Source organism: Glycine max, chromosome 6 (genome assembly GCF_000004515.6).
Source record: "Glycine max cultivar Williams 82 chromosome 6, Glycine_max_v4.0, whole genome shotgun sequence".
In the NCBI taxonomy this organism is placed as follows: domain Eukaryota; kingdom Viridiplantae; phylum Streptophyta; class Magnoliopsida; order Fabales; family Fabaceae; genus Glycine; species Glycine max.
In genome coordinates this window covers 10,800,554-10,818,298 of record NC_038242.2, presented here as the reverse complement: position 1 = coordinate 10,818,298, position 17,745 = coordinate 10,800,554, and the positions used below count along the sequence as shown (strand labels likewise).

General features: G+C 33.1%; 2 protein-coding genes across 4 annotated transcripts; both read right to left on the bottom strand.

The window, feature by feature from the left end:
• Positions 1 to 7: 7 nt before the first annotated feature.
• Positions 8 to 4,635, bottom strand: LOC100817739 (oligopeptide transporter 6). The gene is made up of 6 exons (XM_003527943.5): positions 3,947 to 4,635; positions 2,858 to 2,955; positions 2,210 to 2,779; positions 1,293 to 1,551; positions 1,019 to 1,201; positions 8 to 904 (listed from the first exon to the last, which is right to left on the bottom strand). Exons 1-6 carry the CDS (start codon positions 4,436 to 4,438, stop codon positions 290 to 292), a joined length of 2,217 nt encoding a protein of 738 aa, XP_003527991.1. The 5' UTR covers positions 4,439 to 4,635; the 3' UTR covers positions 8 to 289.
• Positions 4,636 to 7,709: 3,074 nt separating this feature from the next.
• LOC100786188 (RNA-binding protein with multiple splicing-like protein) lies at positions 7,710 to 16,093 on the bottom strand. Of its 3 annotated transcripts, none has more exons than NM_001254997.2 (7): positions 15,835 to 16,093; positions 14,515 to 14,636; positions 13,833 to 14,070; positions 13,551 to 13,612; positions 13,399 to 13,480; positions 11,999 to 12,118; positions 11,485 to 11,878 (listed from the first exon to the last, which is right to left on the bottom strand). In NM_001254997.2, the coding sequence occupies exons 1-6, from the start codon at positions 15,917 to 15,919 to the stop codon at positions 12,015 to 12,017; spliced, it is 693 nt and encodes a 230-aa protein (NP_001241926.2). In that variant the 5' UTR covers positions 15,920 to 16,093; the 3' UTR covers positions 11,485 to 11,878; positions 11,999 to 12,014. The 3 variants fall into 3 exon arrangements, 2 of the variants coding, with proteins under 2 accessions (XP_040871924.1, NP_001241926.2); XR_005891778.1 differs by having other exon boundaries at positions 11,605 to 11,878; positions 13,394 to 13,480; positions 15,835 to 16,088; XM_041015990.1 differs by lacking the exons at positions 11,485 to 11,878; positions 11,999 to 12,118 and adding an exon at positions 7,710 to 8,102 and having other exon boundaries at positions 13,394 to 13,480; positions 15,835 to 16,088.
• Positions 16,094 to 17,745: the final 1,652 nt, after the last annotated feature.

The window sequence follows — 17,745 nt, the reverse complement described above, 5'->3', positions numbered from 1 at the left end:
GTTTAAATGTTAGCCACTTTGGTGAATGGTTTCTCACGTTGAAGGGACCTATCCTTCCTTGATTAATTTGCTATACAAATAGATGGCAAAGGGAAATTATCATCTGAAGACATAACTTTTCTATAAATTTTAACCCACCTAACTTAAAGTAGCTCAATAATGAAATCTTAGAAGAGAAATATTAGTAATACACCCACTCTTATTGATGCAGCCTCTGATATAGGTTGAAATTGTTGAAAAGAGTGTGTTACAAAGTGTATTGCTAGCATTTCTCGTCGTCCGAGAATGATTAATGTACAGGGCAACCTTTAACTACAATGCCTTTTTCAGTAGGACAATTAGCCAAGGGACACCCTTCAGGGTTATTCCCCCACCAGTTAAGCATGATGTTGTTATTGTTCAAAGCAAGAAACAGCAAGATTGTCATAAAGGCAGTTCCAGCATCAAGACCACCAGACAACACATAATTGCAGCGCTTCCACCATTCTTGTCTGTATCTATATGCTATGTATCCTGAGAGAAAGCCAACTAGTATCCAACTAGTGAAGTTCACAGCAGTTGCAGGTGGCATCATCGATGTAGCACCCAACAACACAGGCATGTGAATTAGAGTTATCCATCTTTGCTCTGGAAATGCCTTGTGAGCAAGCCAAACTAGAAAGGGAGCAATAGCTCCACCAAGGAAGAACAAGTTCACTTTGGCATATTCACCGAGGTCTCCGAAAATTCTGCGCGGTCCAAGAAGACCCCATATAACTGAGGCATCAAAGAACACATTGTCCATTGGGCAAGTCCAAGGGCTATCAGGATCCAGCATGGTAGTGTCACAGAGGTGAGGGATTGTTCTCATCAACCACCATGCTGTTACTGTGTATATAAATACTGATAAGATTGTTCCTACCACCTACATACAATGCAAGACAATATGCAACCATATTTAGTAGTTTCTTTAAATAAGAACTCCTAATGGGTGCTATTCTTATAGTTTACATTTAAAATGACAAGAATCAAAACTTGCCTGTGCCATGAACATTGTTCTTGGTGGAATCTTCATATAGTGTCCAAGTTTGAAGTCTTGCAAAAAGGTTAATGCTTGAACCATGCTGATGTAGCCGTAGACCTTAAAGCACATGTTAGCCACAGGACGCTCTGGATACATGTAACCAATTATGTATTCTGTTATGATGTTTAAACCGGGTTGCTGTTAAGAAGAAAAAGATGAGGTCTTAGGGAATTTTCTCCTTAGCACCAAGGTGAAGTTAGCAAGCTCAGTAAGTGAATTGTTGAGATACCTGATTTGTAGTGGCATTTATTATACCGATTGGAAGAGTGAAGAAGATGGAAATTGCACAAGCTAGCAATACACCCCACCATGGTAACTGGAGTGATTCGTTGTAGTACTCACAAATAAATATAATAAGAGCTATGTTTGCTGCTAGAATGATGTAAAACCACCACGTGGGGACTGATTTGTACCTTCTCATAAGTCTTGTGTGTATGTCAATTTTTTTACTGTTTCCAAAGGCCCTTTTACTTTGCATCAATATTTCCCTGCACAGTGGATATGTAAGTGTTTATGCAATTGAAGTTTCGGAAGACAACATATTTTCGCAAATAAAAATTGGAATAGGATGTGGAGACTGTGCAGACTTTCATTTTAAGTAATACTTGAATTATACTTTCATCTTCACTGCAAACAAAACTCATTAAAGTAATTGATAACATAAGCCTATGGAGATCCAGTTTAAAGCAGAACAAGTTTTTGCTGTAAAAGGAACAAACATATAACATGTTTCTGGATAAAAACAAGCTTGAAGTTTAAGGTGTTTCATGCAAGAAGTTCAGATTGATTCAAGAGCTTCATAAATATTTTTTTTTCAAGGGCTGTGAGGGGGAAAATAATATCTAGGATTAATTGCATTTTTGATTCTCCTATTATCAGTCATTTCACAAATCAAGCCCTGTTTTTTTCACGATTAGATCCTCTCTATTTTATTTGTACAACTTTTATCTATCTCTTAACTTGACATCCAATATTTAACTGAAATGCTAATGTGACATTCTATTACAATGTCATGTCAGTATTTTTGTTGAAATATTGGATGTCAATTTAGCGAATAAACCAAAGTAATTAAGCATAATATCTAACATTCTAACACGTCATTGAATATAGAAGATAAAATCAGATGATGATCCACATAGTGGCTACCTTCCATGAAAGAGCAGAACATGCACAACTGTAGCAGAAAGTGCTGCAAATCCGAGGCCGTATGTCATTGCAAAGAACGTGCTGAGATGAACTGGCCCGTTGATTGAATAAGCTTGCCGATCGAGATGGAATTCGGAGTTGACAATAGTTGAAATGTCATACAGTGAGCCATTTCCCATGAACAGCTTGCTTGAAAATATTGGAAAAGTCTTGGCCTCATAGGCATTAGACCAGTAAGCAATTGGTGTCATCACATACATAACAAGAAAAAAACCAACAGCAATATTAGCAGTAGCAAACCAAGGGCTAGCTAGTGGACTTCCAAGGTAAGCAGAAATGGTAGACCAATCAATTCCAAATGCTGCAATTCCAAGACCCCTCAAACCAGAACCAAGTTGTTGGACTAGGACTGACTTGGGGGCAAGCCAACACATCCAAGAGAAAGATGTCAACATTGAAAACAGATAGCCAGGGAACACATAGTAAGCCAAGCCTGAGACCAAGACGAGGAGGAAAAATTGGGTACGTGTTGTGCCTCCTTTAGGCCTTTTGCTTTTCTCATGTAGAGCACTACATTAATGTACTTGATCAACATGGTTGCATTATTTAGAAAACTACTGATTAACACATTGGTTAAAGGGAATTCACCTGAATAATGAGACCTGGACCAGATTAGATGGCCACCACATTTCCCCTGGCTCAACCAGAAATTTCCGGAACAGTCCTGCCCAACCAAACCCCAGGATCTAAAATTGAATAGCAAAGCATAGCTTAAGACTATATCCTTTAGTATACTTCTCACGAGTTTATACCATTAATATACTACAAGAATTAATACCATAACAAAAAAAGATAGCATTTTTAGCTAATTACAACAATCTTTTCCACATAACCCAGGGACATTATTGAGTGTCCCTTAATAAATAGGAAAAATACTAAACATACATTTAGTTTTTCTTCCATTTCACTTACATCTTATTTTTATTTCTATTTCTCTCTTTATTTCTCATCACATCATTTCTCTCTCTCTGTCTCTCTCTCTCCATCTATCTATCAATCTATCTATCATTACTCTACTAAACAATACTTGGTCAAAAATTAAACATAAGTTTTGTTGCGACAGGCCACAGGACTCCAAAATATTTTTATCTAGCAAAAATATCAAGAATCATACAATCTAGTCTAATGATTCTTGATCAAAATTGTCAGAAAGTAATATGACCAAGTAAAACCAACCTACACCTTTCAAACTTCGTTAAGAGTTTTAGTAAAAAGTAAATGATTTCTGATAGGCTTTCCATTTTTTTACGATACAACTTTTAGAAGAAAGGCGGGGGCATTCAAATCTCACAATATATTTGCCCCTTTTCATCCTCTCTCTGTCTCTCACACGGCAGGACTCCCAAGGAATTTTTCCGTGTTAATCTCCCTCCAATAAAAAAAAAACTACAAAAGTTATATATGGTAATAAATTCCTAAAAAGTTATAACTTCAACCTTGTAATTGACTTGAAGCACAAAGTATATATTTTTAATAATAAAAAAATGTTCTGGATTTTCAAGTTTTGTTCCCAAAATTGTCATAATTTTAACAAGATTGCATAGATTCATGACTTATGGGTTCTGAGTGTGTCTACATCAAGTCAATAAATATAAAAGTTATTGAAGCACAAGTTGTGTAGGCATAAATTAAACGGGAAAGAGACAGAGACATGGGTTAATATGGATGGAAGAGGACCTGAGTAGTTAACATGACTAACAAAGCAGGAAGGAAGTCGAGCCTTCTTTTATACATGAGCTTCACAGCACTCAAAATATGAGTAGCATACACAGTTCCAGCACCAGAATTGGCAAAGATGGTTATCAGAACATGCTCTTTGATATTAAACGGTCCACGGTTGAGTGAGAACTCAAACCTTGAATCCTTGAAGAACACACGTGTTGGCAGAGTCCTTGCCATGAAGTGGCCAATAGGAACCACAGCAATCTGAGCTGAAATTGAGGTTACAATCAGAGGCTGTGTTCTGTACCAAAAGAACTGATTCACAAAGGACAACAACACGCATGAAAGAACCCCCAGAACCCACATTCTGAACGTGAGAAGCTGCATGGTGGGATCATCGGTTTTAGGAACGGTGAGTTCAACTTGTTTTACTGGACACTCTTCTTCTTCACTCTCAACAGTGTTCTCTTTCTCTGAGTCTGAGCCACCTTCAAAAGTGGAAGCCATGGTAAAAGAGTACTTTTCCTGTAACACAAAGATGGTGTTAAAAGTCAAATCTCATGTGCATGTAACCGTGACAGTGATCATATCATGCGTGGAGATGGGTAAGGATGATGAGAAATAATGAGTGTCTATGTCTATCTATATCTATGTATATATATGCAATATAAGACGGTGAGGAATCTTTGTAAGCACCAAAAGACAGTGCAAAAGTCCTGCTATGTTTCGGGAAAATCGGATGACAAATTCACAATGATTCCTAAAGTTGTCTTTGTTATCTGTATTGCATCCATAATATTTTGATTAATGATATAATTAACTTTAAATTTTTATGCACTAAAATAATATTAAGTATGATGATTAATCAGTATGATCTGCTTTATAAATAATTTTATTTCTTAAACATATAATAATTATATGTTCGATTTCTAACTCATACTTATTTATGGAGAAGTATTGGTTGAAAGATGTCAAATCTCTAAATTTAGTATCTTAAGGATTTATTCTTTGATTTTCCACTGATAAATATATATTTTTAAAGAAAAAATTAATTATTAAATACTATTATCACCAAGCTCAATTAATATATATATATATATATATATATATATATATATTAGTTTCATTCATTTTTTATACTAGAATAGAAGAAATTTTTTGACGGACAATAAGCCAACTTGAACAATTTTGCTAATAGTAAGTGTATTTTAATTAAATTCTAAGTTTTTTTTAACTATTATTTTTTTAAAAACAATCTATCACATTATTTATCTTATTTAATATTTTTATCTCTTCTGTTTTTTTTTTCTCTCCTAAGGTATAAAAGTCTGTGTATAAAATTAATATACAATAATACAAGCACTATGATCCTAATTATTTTAAAGGGAATTCCGAAATTCTAAATGTAACATGACAGTGTATAAACAGAAAAATATATTTATAAACTATTAATATGACTTGTTTTTATGATTTTTAGGTGTTAAAATAATCTATTTTTCCATTTTTAAAGAATGGTGTATTTATCTAAAATTTGTTAGATCAAATTAAGTCTTTGTTTATATTTTTTAAGTTGCAAAAATTGCCTCGAAAGTGTCAAGTGCCAATCTGGAATTATCCTTAAATTAATAAGCTTTTAAATTTTCTTTTCATTCGATTGTTATTTCCCTTTTGGTCCAACAACTATTGACTTCCACTATAGTTTTTCCAATTCCGATCCTTCTTCTCTTTCTGATATTTGATGACGAGAAATGTTAGTAACATGTTTTTTAATACTTTTTTATGTACTTTTAATTATTAGTTTAAATTTATCGAAAATACAAAATTTGGTAGACCTTATTTCTTAATTAATAAGTTGATTTTGTATTTTTTTTTATAAATTTTAACTAAAAATAAAAAATATCTAAAATATATTTAAAACTGTTTTATTATTGCTCCTTATTTATAAATGAGACTTTTTATGTCATTGTCACGTTTACCTCATCGTTTACGTTACAACAGATTGAATGAATCGAACACTTAATGCCAAATTAATTAATACTAGAAAAAGATATATAAAAACTAAACAAAAATAACCGGAACAAAAAACATTCAAAGATCAAACTCAACTTTTTTTTTATCCGTATAGTATGATAGATTCTCACATGTCAGGTTAAACGATATGATGAGTCAAACACAACTTAATAATTACAATGGGTAAATTAAATTAGGATAAAGTTAAAATCAATCCACTTGACTAACCCAATCCTACCACCAACGCAAGAGAAGTATTATATTAATCATATAGATACTATTTTATAATTTTTCTTGTTACATTATTCATTTTTTTTCCTTCTTTTTATAATGAATTAAATAAATATGCAAATTTAATGATAGGAATATGAAGACCAAGTTGTAAAATAAAACAAGCAAAAGGACGCAGATTTCAAACACACAACACACGTTCACTTCAATCTCCCATGCACTTTCCCACTACTGAAGCTGACAACCACATTACAATTACAATTGAAGTCGACAACTTTGACCTCTGCACTGTGATATGTGAATGTTGATAATTTGGGTGGTTGCAAGTTGGTTCCATTGACAAAATTAATTAAAGGATTCACCAGAGTTGGTTTCGTTTTTCTCTTCCCATTTTTGTACTTTTTTTCTTCAGCACCGTGGTGGTTGCATTTTCTTCTACACTGTTGCATCTGGTTCTTTATATACTAGTAAGAAACAAATACTAATCAGACTCTATCCATTGTAAGCATTTATTGGAAGTCAATTTTGTTCTAGTTGATCAAATTATGCAAATATTGGTGACTAGGCTCAACTGTAATTTGAAAATCTTTTCCCAGGCTGCCCTTTTTTGTGCACATTATTTCGCAATAAAAACAATTTTTCTTAAGACAATTCATTGTTCCACAAATTGAAAATAAACGACATATTTAAACAATCATGTTAATGCTCTTGAAAAACAAGTTACATCTTGCCGTTAAAATCTACTCAAATAAAAAATAATAATATATTAGACGCCTATAATCTCATCAATTGATTAATTTAATCTTTTGATAAATTTATTTGTAATTTTTACTTATGGAGTTCGGAAAACTTTTAAATCTCATTCACATTTCTTGAAATCCATGGGAAAAATAAACTGAACAATACATGCTTATTCCTTGGAATTATTTACACGTAACAAAAGAATTTTTACCAAAAGAACATGCTTCGCGGTTATTTTATTTTCTTCTGTGATTATCTTACACGCATTACGATTATGCATATTACTCATGTTGGTAGTTCGTACAGCTACCATATTAATAAAAACGAATAAATGCTTAGAGTAAAATAAAAGTAATAATCAAACAAAAAATGTTATAAAAATTCCATATGAATCCAAAACAAAAAAAATGTTATATTTTCTTACAAATCTTCCTAATACTTTATGAACAAAATATTAAAAGAAAAAATAAATACATTTTATTTCTTGAAAAATGTTAACATTCAATATTTTTTATCTAATAAAAAATAAAATTATGTAGGAAAGTTTTAGAATTATTTTAATCAAATACCACCAATTCCACAAGTTTATGTTTAATTTTCCACCCACTTTCATGCAGTCAAACCATCATCCATATTTTCATTTGCTGGAAGCTTAAAAATAAGTCATACAGGAATGACTTAATTGTATACCACTTCCAACCGAGCATCCGATGAACAATAATGACTTAATTGTGTTTTTAATTTCTAAAAATTAGGATAAAATTTTAATCCATCATTTACAAAAACGTTTTTGGTCATTGAAATCAGACATTAATAGGAATAGTGATGTAACACTTATAAGTGGACAGGGTCAAATGCTGAAAATGTTACGTCACTTATTTTCATCATTCTAAGAATATTTTATTTTTTTTAAAAAAAAAAATCCTCTTTTTTTTTCTGCTGTTCCTAACAAATATCCTGCCTATTCTTACTATGCATAACCCATAACCAACCAACCAAGTGCATGGTCTTCTCGTGTAAACTACGGCATTGCAGCTTGTTACTAACAATACTCCATAAACTTGGCTCAACATGAATGACTTGCAACTTACTGCCAAATGCCAATTTCCTGTGACAACTTACAAATGAGCAAGCCTTGAGGGAATCAGAATCACCTACTTGCCAACAACAATTCACTCCATGCCAATGACTGCAAAAAACATAGGATTCGTATTCTCAAAGAATGTCAGCAACTACAAGCAATATAAATCCCACAAAACCTCTTGCCAGGTACTTCCGGAGTAGCATGAAAAACATGGCAATATACACCCTTTGCCAGCTAGCCATTCTGTACTCTTAGTTAGGTGTTTTAGCATGGCAAGGACACATGAAAACAATGGTGACTTTTTATTTTTTGTTTAGTTTTTATTGGGTTTAATTACCAATTTAGTCCCTATAATTTCCAAACTTATCCAATTTAGTCTCTATAGTTAATAAGTGATTTTTTTAGTCCCTGTAGTTTACCTTTTAATTCTCAATAGGTCTCTACCGTTAAAATTGTTTAACACCATTAACTTTGTATACGTGAGTTTTTAATTGAGAGAGAACTCAATAGTTTTAAGTGTGCAAAGGAAGAAAGTACACTCAGAACTCTCACTTGCATGTAAAATGCTCAGGTTTGTTTTCGCACTGCACGACACCTCGCACCGCACCTACCTTCATCCTCTGTTAAAGAAGAACACTGGTTTTCGGTTGGTTGCAACAATGGACGACATGAGTCAACGCTTGGTTGCAGCAAATTGCAATGAGTTTTAATTCTCAACAATGGATGACAGTGACCGAGAGGAAGATGAATTGAAAATGCAGAGTTAGTTTTGCAGTGCGGTGCGGTGAAGAGGGAGTTTTGCCAAGGTCCATTAACAATGTTAAACAATTTTAACGATAGGAACCTATTGAGAATTAAAAGGTAAACTACAGAGACTAAAAAGTCACCTATTAATAGGGACTAAATTGGATAAGTTTAAAAATTATAGGGACTAAATGGGTAATTAAACTTTTTTATTTTTCACTTTACATGTTTTACTAATAACAATATATTGTTTACCGTGTTATCCGTTTTTTAAGATTTACACTCAAAATGAAAAAACAATACTTAGTTATTTAGTAGTATTCTTTTCACAATATTTTGAAAACAAAAGATGAAATGAAAATAAGATAAGATTTTAATCATTATTAATTACACAAAACCTCTTGCCAGGTACTTCCGGAGTAGCATGAAAAACATGGCAATATACACCCTTTGCCAGCTAGCCATTCTGTACTCTTAGTTAGGTGTTTTAGCATGGCAAGGACACATGAAAACAATGGTGGCTTTTTGTTTTTTGTTTAGTTTTTATTGGGTTTAATTATCCATTTAGTCCCTATAATTTCCAAACTTATCCAATTTAGTCCCTATAGTTAATAAGTGATTTTTTTAGTTCCTGTAGTTTACCTTTTAATTTCCAATAGGTCCATACCGTTAAAATTGTTTAACACCGTTAATTTTGTATACGTGAGTTTTTAATTGAGAGAGAACTCAATAGTTTTAAGCGTGCAAAGGAAGAAAGTATACTCAGAACTCTCACTTGCATGTAGAATGCTCAGGTTTGTTTTCGCACTGCACGACATCTCGCACCGCACCGCACCTGCCTTCATCCTCTGTTAAAGAAGAACACGTCTGATTTTCGGTTGGTTGCAACAATGAACGACATGAGTCAACGCTTGATTGCAGCAAATTGCAATGAGTTTTAATTCTCAACAATGGATGACAGTGGCCGAGAGGGAGATGAATTGAAAATGTAGAGGGAGTTTTGCAGTGCGGTGCGGAGGAAGTTTTGCTAATGTCCATTAACAATGTTAAACAATTTTAACGGTAGGAACATATTGAGAATTAAAAGGTAAGATACTAAAAAGTCACTTATTAATAGGGACTAAATTGGATAAGTTTGAAAACTATAAGGACTGAATGGGTAATTAAACTTTTTTATTTTTCACTTTACATGTTTTACTAATAACAATATATTGTTTACCGTGTTATCCGTTTTTTAAGATTTACACTCAAAATGAAAAAACAATACTTAGTTATTTAGTAGTATTCATTTCACAATATTTTGAAAACAAAAGATGAAATGAAAATAAGATAAGATTTTAATCATTATTAATTAAAAATGTATATAAAAAAAAATACATTTCAGTAGCATAGCAAAATAGAGCAACAATCTGGCCGCTACAAAGTTTGCATGGCAGTGCCAGAATAGCTGCCGTCGCAATTGCAGTCGCTGCAAGATAGCAATTCTAGCAATGCTAAAACGAGGAATTTCGAAAATCTCATCATTTGACTTTATTTTTTTTCCTTTCGAATTTAAGTCGTTTGAGAGGAGGGGTTGGGGAACCAAATTATATCACAACCCCTTTTTTCCTTTTCAGAGCTTCAGAAAAAATATACTTTCCCATACTTCTCTCTTGTGCAAGTGTAACACTCATATTTGTACAACCAACACACATTCAGAAGCACACCTCACGAAAAAAATATCGAAGACAAAGTCAATAATAGAAGACACAAATTTTTCATCCAACAAAAACAAACCGTGGGAGCCATTTTATTCACTAAATGGGTTATATTTATATGTTATTTGTTTCCTTTAAAGCAGCACTAGCAAACGTGGCACATGTAAACCCAATAAACAATAAGGCTATATTTAACAAAACATTTAAGTTAATTTCTAATTTATTTTTATTAGCTAAAAAATGCATTTAAATGTTTGATAAATATTTTTTTTAGTAATTTCTCAATAATTTATAATTTTTTTATTGAAGTAACATTTTTAAAACATTAATTTTTAACTTTTTATATTTTCTTCAACTTTTGTCCTCAATATATTTATCCATTCTCTTGTTATCTTTTTAAAAGTTAATTTAATAAGTTAACTTTTCAATTATCAACTAGTTTCTCAATTAATTTTGTTGAGCATAACTCAAGAAAACAAGACAAGTTAGTTCAAATTCCCAAATTTGAGATTTTTTTTTTTCTTTTTTCTCTTTGAAGGCCACAGCTAGAATACCCTGGTATCATTGATGGAAAAGCTTTAGGCAGGGATGAATATGAACAGTTGCTTTAGGGCAAGTTACATCTACCCAGATTAATGACTTAAACCAAAAACGAGTAAATTCAAAGAGCAATGCCTTCACATACGGCAACATCAGTCAAAATCTTATCATCCACTTCAAATTGACAGTATTATAATTTCTGGACGCTCACTGAATAAATAAAATATATGTAATAACTAACACCGTTCAGACCGTGTTATTATATTGCTAATCTGCTTTGATTAGCAGGTCATTACTATCAGGATTATAATCAAAGATTGGGGCTAATTACTTTTCTGATACTTCATATTCCAGAAACGCAACCCACCAAATAATCATATGCATATACTATAATATGAGGAGGATGCTTTGACAAATGGCTAAAATTCGTTGTAAAATGAGAGAAATTAATTAGAAAATTAAATATACTAACTTTCGTAGTAAAACTATAAACTAAAAAACTCATATTAAGCAGAAAAATATGTATTGAGGGCAAAAAATTCTAGAGTGAGTGCACCGATATTTGTCTAATTATAGTAATCTAATAAAATCAACAATTAACGATATTTGATATCTAAAAGGCTCACTAGAAAGTAGAAACATGCATGGAGAACATGCTTCTCAGTATTAAATATTGGATATATTCGAAAGAGCAGTGAACACCTTCAAAGACATACGTTGTTTCGAACAAGACAATTTGAATTTATACTAAATAAATTAGACAATTTTCTCAAACAGGCAGAATCTGAATCTCTAGCGAGCACTCCCCACACGAATACCACAATGTTCGACTTGGTCCTAATGACTGCGACGCTGGTCACTTGCCTCTCAAAATCATAACCTCCCCAACGTGAGTGAATCCTACATGGAATTATCGTTTCACGATTCAGCACGATCAACCGTTTATATTGAAGCTTTTTATTCAGCACCCAACGACCATTAATAACAGCGTGAGCGTATTGAAATAATAGCATTAATCACCTGTAGATTGCATAATTCAACGTTTGCCACGATGCACGCCACCTGACCTCGCACCAGGATAGCGAGCAAATTGAAACCTTAAGTTGACCGAGTTGCGGTCAAGCTCATCAAATTTGTAACCTGCAAAATTAACGTGCATTGTTTTATGCTGAACAACTAGCCACGTTCTGAACGGCGGATTAGGGTGCCAATAGGCAGATGATGCAAGACACGGATTATATCTTACCTCAACTTAAGACATAATAAACCTGAAATGCATCTAATAACATTCAAACCTAACATCCAAGATATGTGAAAATGTGTTCCTCGCTCGTTACCAAATGGGTCAAACTTGCTACTTAAAAGACGGAAGAGAAGGAAGGGTGAGTAACCTTCAGCAAGTCAAACTTGCTACTTAAAAGAGGGAAGAGAAGGAAGGGTGAGTAACCTTCAGTAAGTCACCATCGTCGGACTCATGGACTGTCACCGCCGTTGGGCATTCAATGAAATGTAGAATATTTGACGTATATATCCTACTCTAGTTTAAGTATCTATGCAGCAGAACAAATAATAAATTGTGACATGCAGCTCACGATCTTACAGTGCCAGGTAGATGGAAGAACAAATCAGAATATGACAATTTTCCTCACCAATACTCCACACATCCAATGATCTTAAGCAATCCACGCAACCCAGATGAATTCCTCAAAACCAGGAAGAGGACTGCTTCCATAGCATGAAAATGTCAAAATAGATGGTACTCATAATCTAGCCCGCACAATCTTTCAACCAGATGTGATAAAATATGAGTGCCAGCTTTATCATCGAGCATGACAAAGATGGTGAGGAGTGGAAAAAATTCATTATCATCACATTAGCAATCTGTTACCTTTCCAAGCTTGAGTATCATTTTCATCAAAGCCAAACCAGCACCATCCCCCCATAAAAAGTATGGTAGATAAGGAATATATTGCATAGGGTTAAATAGAATGCTGCTTTTTAGTTATCTCGATCACCAACAAGTAGTACTCTAGTATTCCACACCCTTATCCAGATGCTTACTTAATGTCCTTGCAGTAAATCCTTAATCCATTACCACTGAGCATGTTTCAGGCAGCACTCACATCCTAAACCCTGCCCTACCTCATCAGATCATGGGTTTTATCTATTACCCAAAACCAATCATATATTATCTAGGAGCAGCCCACACTTGAGGCACGGACATGAGGAATGCAAATTATAAAGTCGAATATACAGTTGTTCTTGCCAACTGACAGTGTTCGCAACATTTTGCAAAAAAATAGTTCTATAGCAATTTCTCTATATTCATCACACTTAAGGGGATAAAGAAATGGAACATGGAATTCGCCAAGACACACATGAGGATGTCATTACAAGAATAAAAGGAAAAGATACCTTACCCTGCAATGCTTCCATGGCAGTTGCTGCATGAGCTGGACTCATAAAATCGACAAAACAAAGTACCAGTGGATCACCCCCTGGCTGCACAAAATCCAAGTCAAAAGTTCATCAATTAAAACATATTTGTTTTTTACTTTTTAATTAAACTTACTTGTCTTGATTCCTTGCTGACAAGTCTGACTTCTTTGTAGCCAACAAAAGGACGAAAAATATCTGTATCTCCAAGTTAAGGAGGAGGTAGCTACAATGAAAAGGATTTGACTCCTCTAAGGTGAGGTGTGTAAAGTGAGAGCCTATCTACTGTTGTTTTAAAGTGGGCTATGTTTACAAAATGCTTTATTTCAAATCAACGTACATCTCCTCACTTTAAAAGAGTTAAATACCGATGAAAAGCATTAAACTAAGGGGAACCAGAGGACAGATGAAAGGATACGAGCTACTTCCCGTCTTGTACAGTTGGAAGGCAAACCCTCCACAAACAGTGTACTGGTAGCATCTGGTGGAAGAGAATGGTCAGCCCTTCCACTACTTAATCCCGGCATTTTGTCTTTTGCATTTGTTCCCCTGTCGACTCCCCCAATATTGGCAACATGTGAATCATCAATAGCACGATTGGGAATTCGCCCACCAATGGTTCTAGTAGACTGTCCCGAACCATATGATGAAACTTGCTGAAAAATGTAAATTTTTTATCCTTAAACACACAGGTCTATTTGACACACCAGATGTATCTTGAGATAAAACCAGATTGAATAAGATGTGCAACCCAGTGAAATAAATTCTTCCATCACATGCTTACTGTAACTGGATAGTGGATAGGATACTAGCACAAGATAGTTCACAATTTTGTGTTCCTTACATAATAGTAGGACACAATAACATATCACTCATCATCTAAGAAGAAAAAAAAAATTTAATTCCCCCCAAATCCCTCTAAATCTCCCCATGAGAAATTTGGAGCTGAAACAAAATTTTTATGTTTTTGTTATCCGTCAGTTTAAGCATTAAAAATTCACACAACCATATCTCTATCGTATCCTAAACACACACAAGTAAATACATCCTAGTTGCCTACAAATCCAACATGCCAATAAGAACCAAAAAATAGCTAATACCGCACTACGGAGGTAACGCTCATAAGATGCATCAAGGGATTCAGTATCTCTAATTACTCGGAGCCCTCCTCTATCATCGTCATGGGGAAAGTAACTGGGCAAGTCATGAACGCCAGAAACATCTTCAAAATTAAACAATACTTTAAATTAATGAGACGGGAACAATAAGTTAGCAAAGAATCATGTTCATGATGATTATGAAACAGAGAAGTAGAAAATTAGTATATTTAGATATAAGGCTAACATTAAGACTGAATTTGAAACAGAACGGCTTCGTTACCCAAAATTACATATCCCTCAATAAGTTAGATTCACCAGCAAATTAGACAGACCAGACTAAAAGAAAAAGATCATGGACCCCAAATCCAGGCTTTGGGCAGCACATGGTGTCAAGTTTGGTAAATAAAATGAAAGCATCATTTCAAAAAACTCTTGAAAAATTAGCAGGGGGGCATCATCCCTTTTCATGCCCTGCAGTCTATTTCTAGTTTTAAGTCCACTGCATTCATATTTGATAGCAAATGGGTTGTGATGAGCAGCAATTTCAGTATCTCAATCGCTTTGCAGTTTGTCTTGTGGTGGTTTCAATTATAATATGTTGAAACATTCATGGTGGCAATGTGTCTTGTGCACTTACTAGTTATAGACTACGACGTATATGGCACCAAAATATATCTTATAAAGATGTCACACCATATATTTATTCAATTGCCTGATGTGATTATACAGTTATATTTCAATTGATAAAACAGATAGAGCTAGCTTTAAAGCCACATAAAATGCAAGCAACTCCCAACGCATGCTGTTGAAATTAAGGAAAAGTGAAAAACAAGATTGTAATAATGCTTTGAATTTTGAAAACTATGATTTTGATAAAACTAAATCCCTGTCATTTGTCAAACAGAAACAAGAAAAGCACATGATAAAATTGAGCTACCCAGTCTAAAAGGCATACGGATAAACCTGTACTAGCATAAACCTCGGAAGAATCCCATAGCAACAAATAATTAGGCACTTAGACAAACAGGAACAAACTTTGGTTTTCAAAAACACGTGGCCCACAATCTATCCAACAAAAAAGGAACATGCTAGAAAACAATTCAAAAGCAAAGTCCCCAAAGCGCATGGTAAAAAAGGAAACAAAACAAAGCTGTGTAACCCGAAAGGACTGAAATTGGAAGGGAGAATGATCAGTAAAAGGGTAAATTCAGCGCTTTGGATCGAGATTTAGTGAATTAGGTAAATGAATATAACCCGAGTGGTCAAAAGTAAATTGCGTGGAGATGAAAACCCTAACTAAAATGAAGGGAAGGCATATACCGTAGTCGGAACGAGAGCGCTTGCCGGCGATGGAAGAGGGGGCCTGCCGGGACTCGGCGGCGTATCTCCAATAAGCGTCGGACATGAGGATGCCGATTGACTGATTAAAGAATGAAATTGAAAAGTGGAAGAGACTGTGATTGCAGCCAGAAACGCCACACGACACAACTTCAAAGTCTCTCTCCGCTCAACTAATCTGGATTTTCAATTTTGTCTCCGTCTACACCTTACGCGGTTATGTTATGTTATGCATGCCCCCTTCTTTTCTGTCTTTTAAGGGATATATATATATTTTTTTAATTGATGTGTATATTAATTTTAGTTAAATATATTTTTTGAATATATATTGATTTATATGAATTTTTGTGTTTCTTATATTGCACGTACTCTATGGTATTTTAGTAATATTAAACAATACTTAAGTATAACAGTTAGTGAAAAAAAGAGTTATTTTAATTTTTATGATAAAAAACAAGTTCTATAAAATAACTTGAAGAAGAGCATAAGATAAACAAAATTATAAAATTCAAGAGTATGTTCTCCGTGTTTCCTTGAAAATTTCTTTATTCTCTCTTTAAAATTTTCTTTTCAATCTATTTGTTTTCTAAAACTCTTAAATTATTAATTAATCTACTAATTGTTTATCTAATTTATCGGTTAAAGTTAAGTATGATCGTAACACCTGTAAAAGAAAATAATAAAAATATATATAAAAGCGGGTACTCAATCTTAGAAATAATAATGATTATTTGATGTCTACGGATTTTTCTTTCCTAAATCAATTATATATCTACACACATACAAAAAATATGTAAAAAATAAGCAAATAAGATGCTAAAAAAGATAGACAAAGATGGGGTGGGTAAAAGGAATTATAATGAATTAATGGAGGGAGTTATTGGTTTTTTTTTTTCTAATGCGAGAAGAAGAGAGTAAAACAAATAATTAGTTTGAAATTGATATCTTCACTGATTTGAAATTCCACACAAATGTCTTGAAATAAAAATGTTTTCCTTCACTAATGAAAGCAACTAATTTGACAGGAAAAGAGAAAAATAAATTATTGCTGGTAGAAAATTTCAAAGCAATTGATCAATGAGTATATTTAAAAAATAATAATAAGCACTCACAAAACATTATTAAATTATACCTCCAATAATTTGGAATTATTGAAAGTTCAAGTGTCCTTAACAAATTGAAAATACTTTCTCTCTAGATGAGTTAAATTTTGACTTAAGGTGTTTTGGGATAAAGATTGTATTATGAATTGAGAGATGACACATAATTAAGAAAGAAAACACAGATTATGGACGGTTGCGCTATCTATGGAATAGAAACAAAAGATGATTAATTAATATGTATGTAATATTTAATATTATTAAAGGTAAAATGATCTTTCGGAGACAAAAAAGTAACTAGTGCAAATAATATTCTATTTATTTATTTATTGGAATAGATTTATGACTTAATTGTAAAAATAATTTTTTTATTTATCTCAACTCACTAAATTGATCCCCTTAATTTAATTTATCAATCTAATCTTTTGTTTTTTTGGTTCAATATAACTATTTGAGTCTTTATCCCCAAAAGTGGACGTTGACGGTTAATAGCTAATATTGATTATTATATATCATAATCCTATTGGATATTAATTTTGGTACACCATTTTAACATCTAATAAGATTATGACATGTGACAATTAACTTTATTCATTAATAGTCAACGTCTACTTTTTGAGAATTCTTTAGATTAAAAAGAGAAAAAAAATAGAAACTAAATTGGTGAATTAAATTACAAATAAGGATTATTTTTACAATTAAGTCTAGATTTATACTAGGGGAAGAAAGCACGAAATACCCCTCTAGATTTTTTAAATAATAAAAAATATAAGTTAAATACAATTAATAAAAA

Bases quoted from the DNA above. Each gene is read 5' to 3' on its own strand.
- LOC100817739 (XM_003527943.5), bottom strand. From the start codon at position 4,438: ATGGCTTCCACTTTTGAAGGTGGCTCAGACTCAGAGAAAGAGAACACT. The intron at 2,956-3,946 runs GTCCTCTTCCAT...ATTCAATTTTAG, and splicing joins TAGTCATGTTAACTACTCAG to ATCCTGGGGTTTGGTTGGGC. The intron at 905-1,018 runs GCAAGTTTTGAT...CATTGTATGTAG, and splicing joins GAACAATGTTCATGGCACAG to GTGGTAGGAACAATCTTATC.
- LOC100786188 (NM_001254997.2), bottom strand. From the start codon at position 15,919: ATGTCCGACGCTTATTGGAGATACGCCGCCGAGTCCCGGCAGGCCCCC. The intron at 13,613-13,832 runs GTATCCTTTCAT...TTGGAGATACAG, and splicing joins TACAAGACGGGAAGTAGCTC to ATATTTTTCGTCCTTTTGTT. The intron at 13,481-13,550 runs GTAAGTTTAATT...GATTTTGTGCAG, and splicing joins TCAGCAAGGAATCAAGACAA to CCAGGGGGTGATCCACTGGT.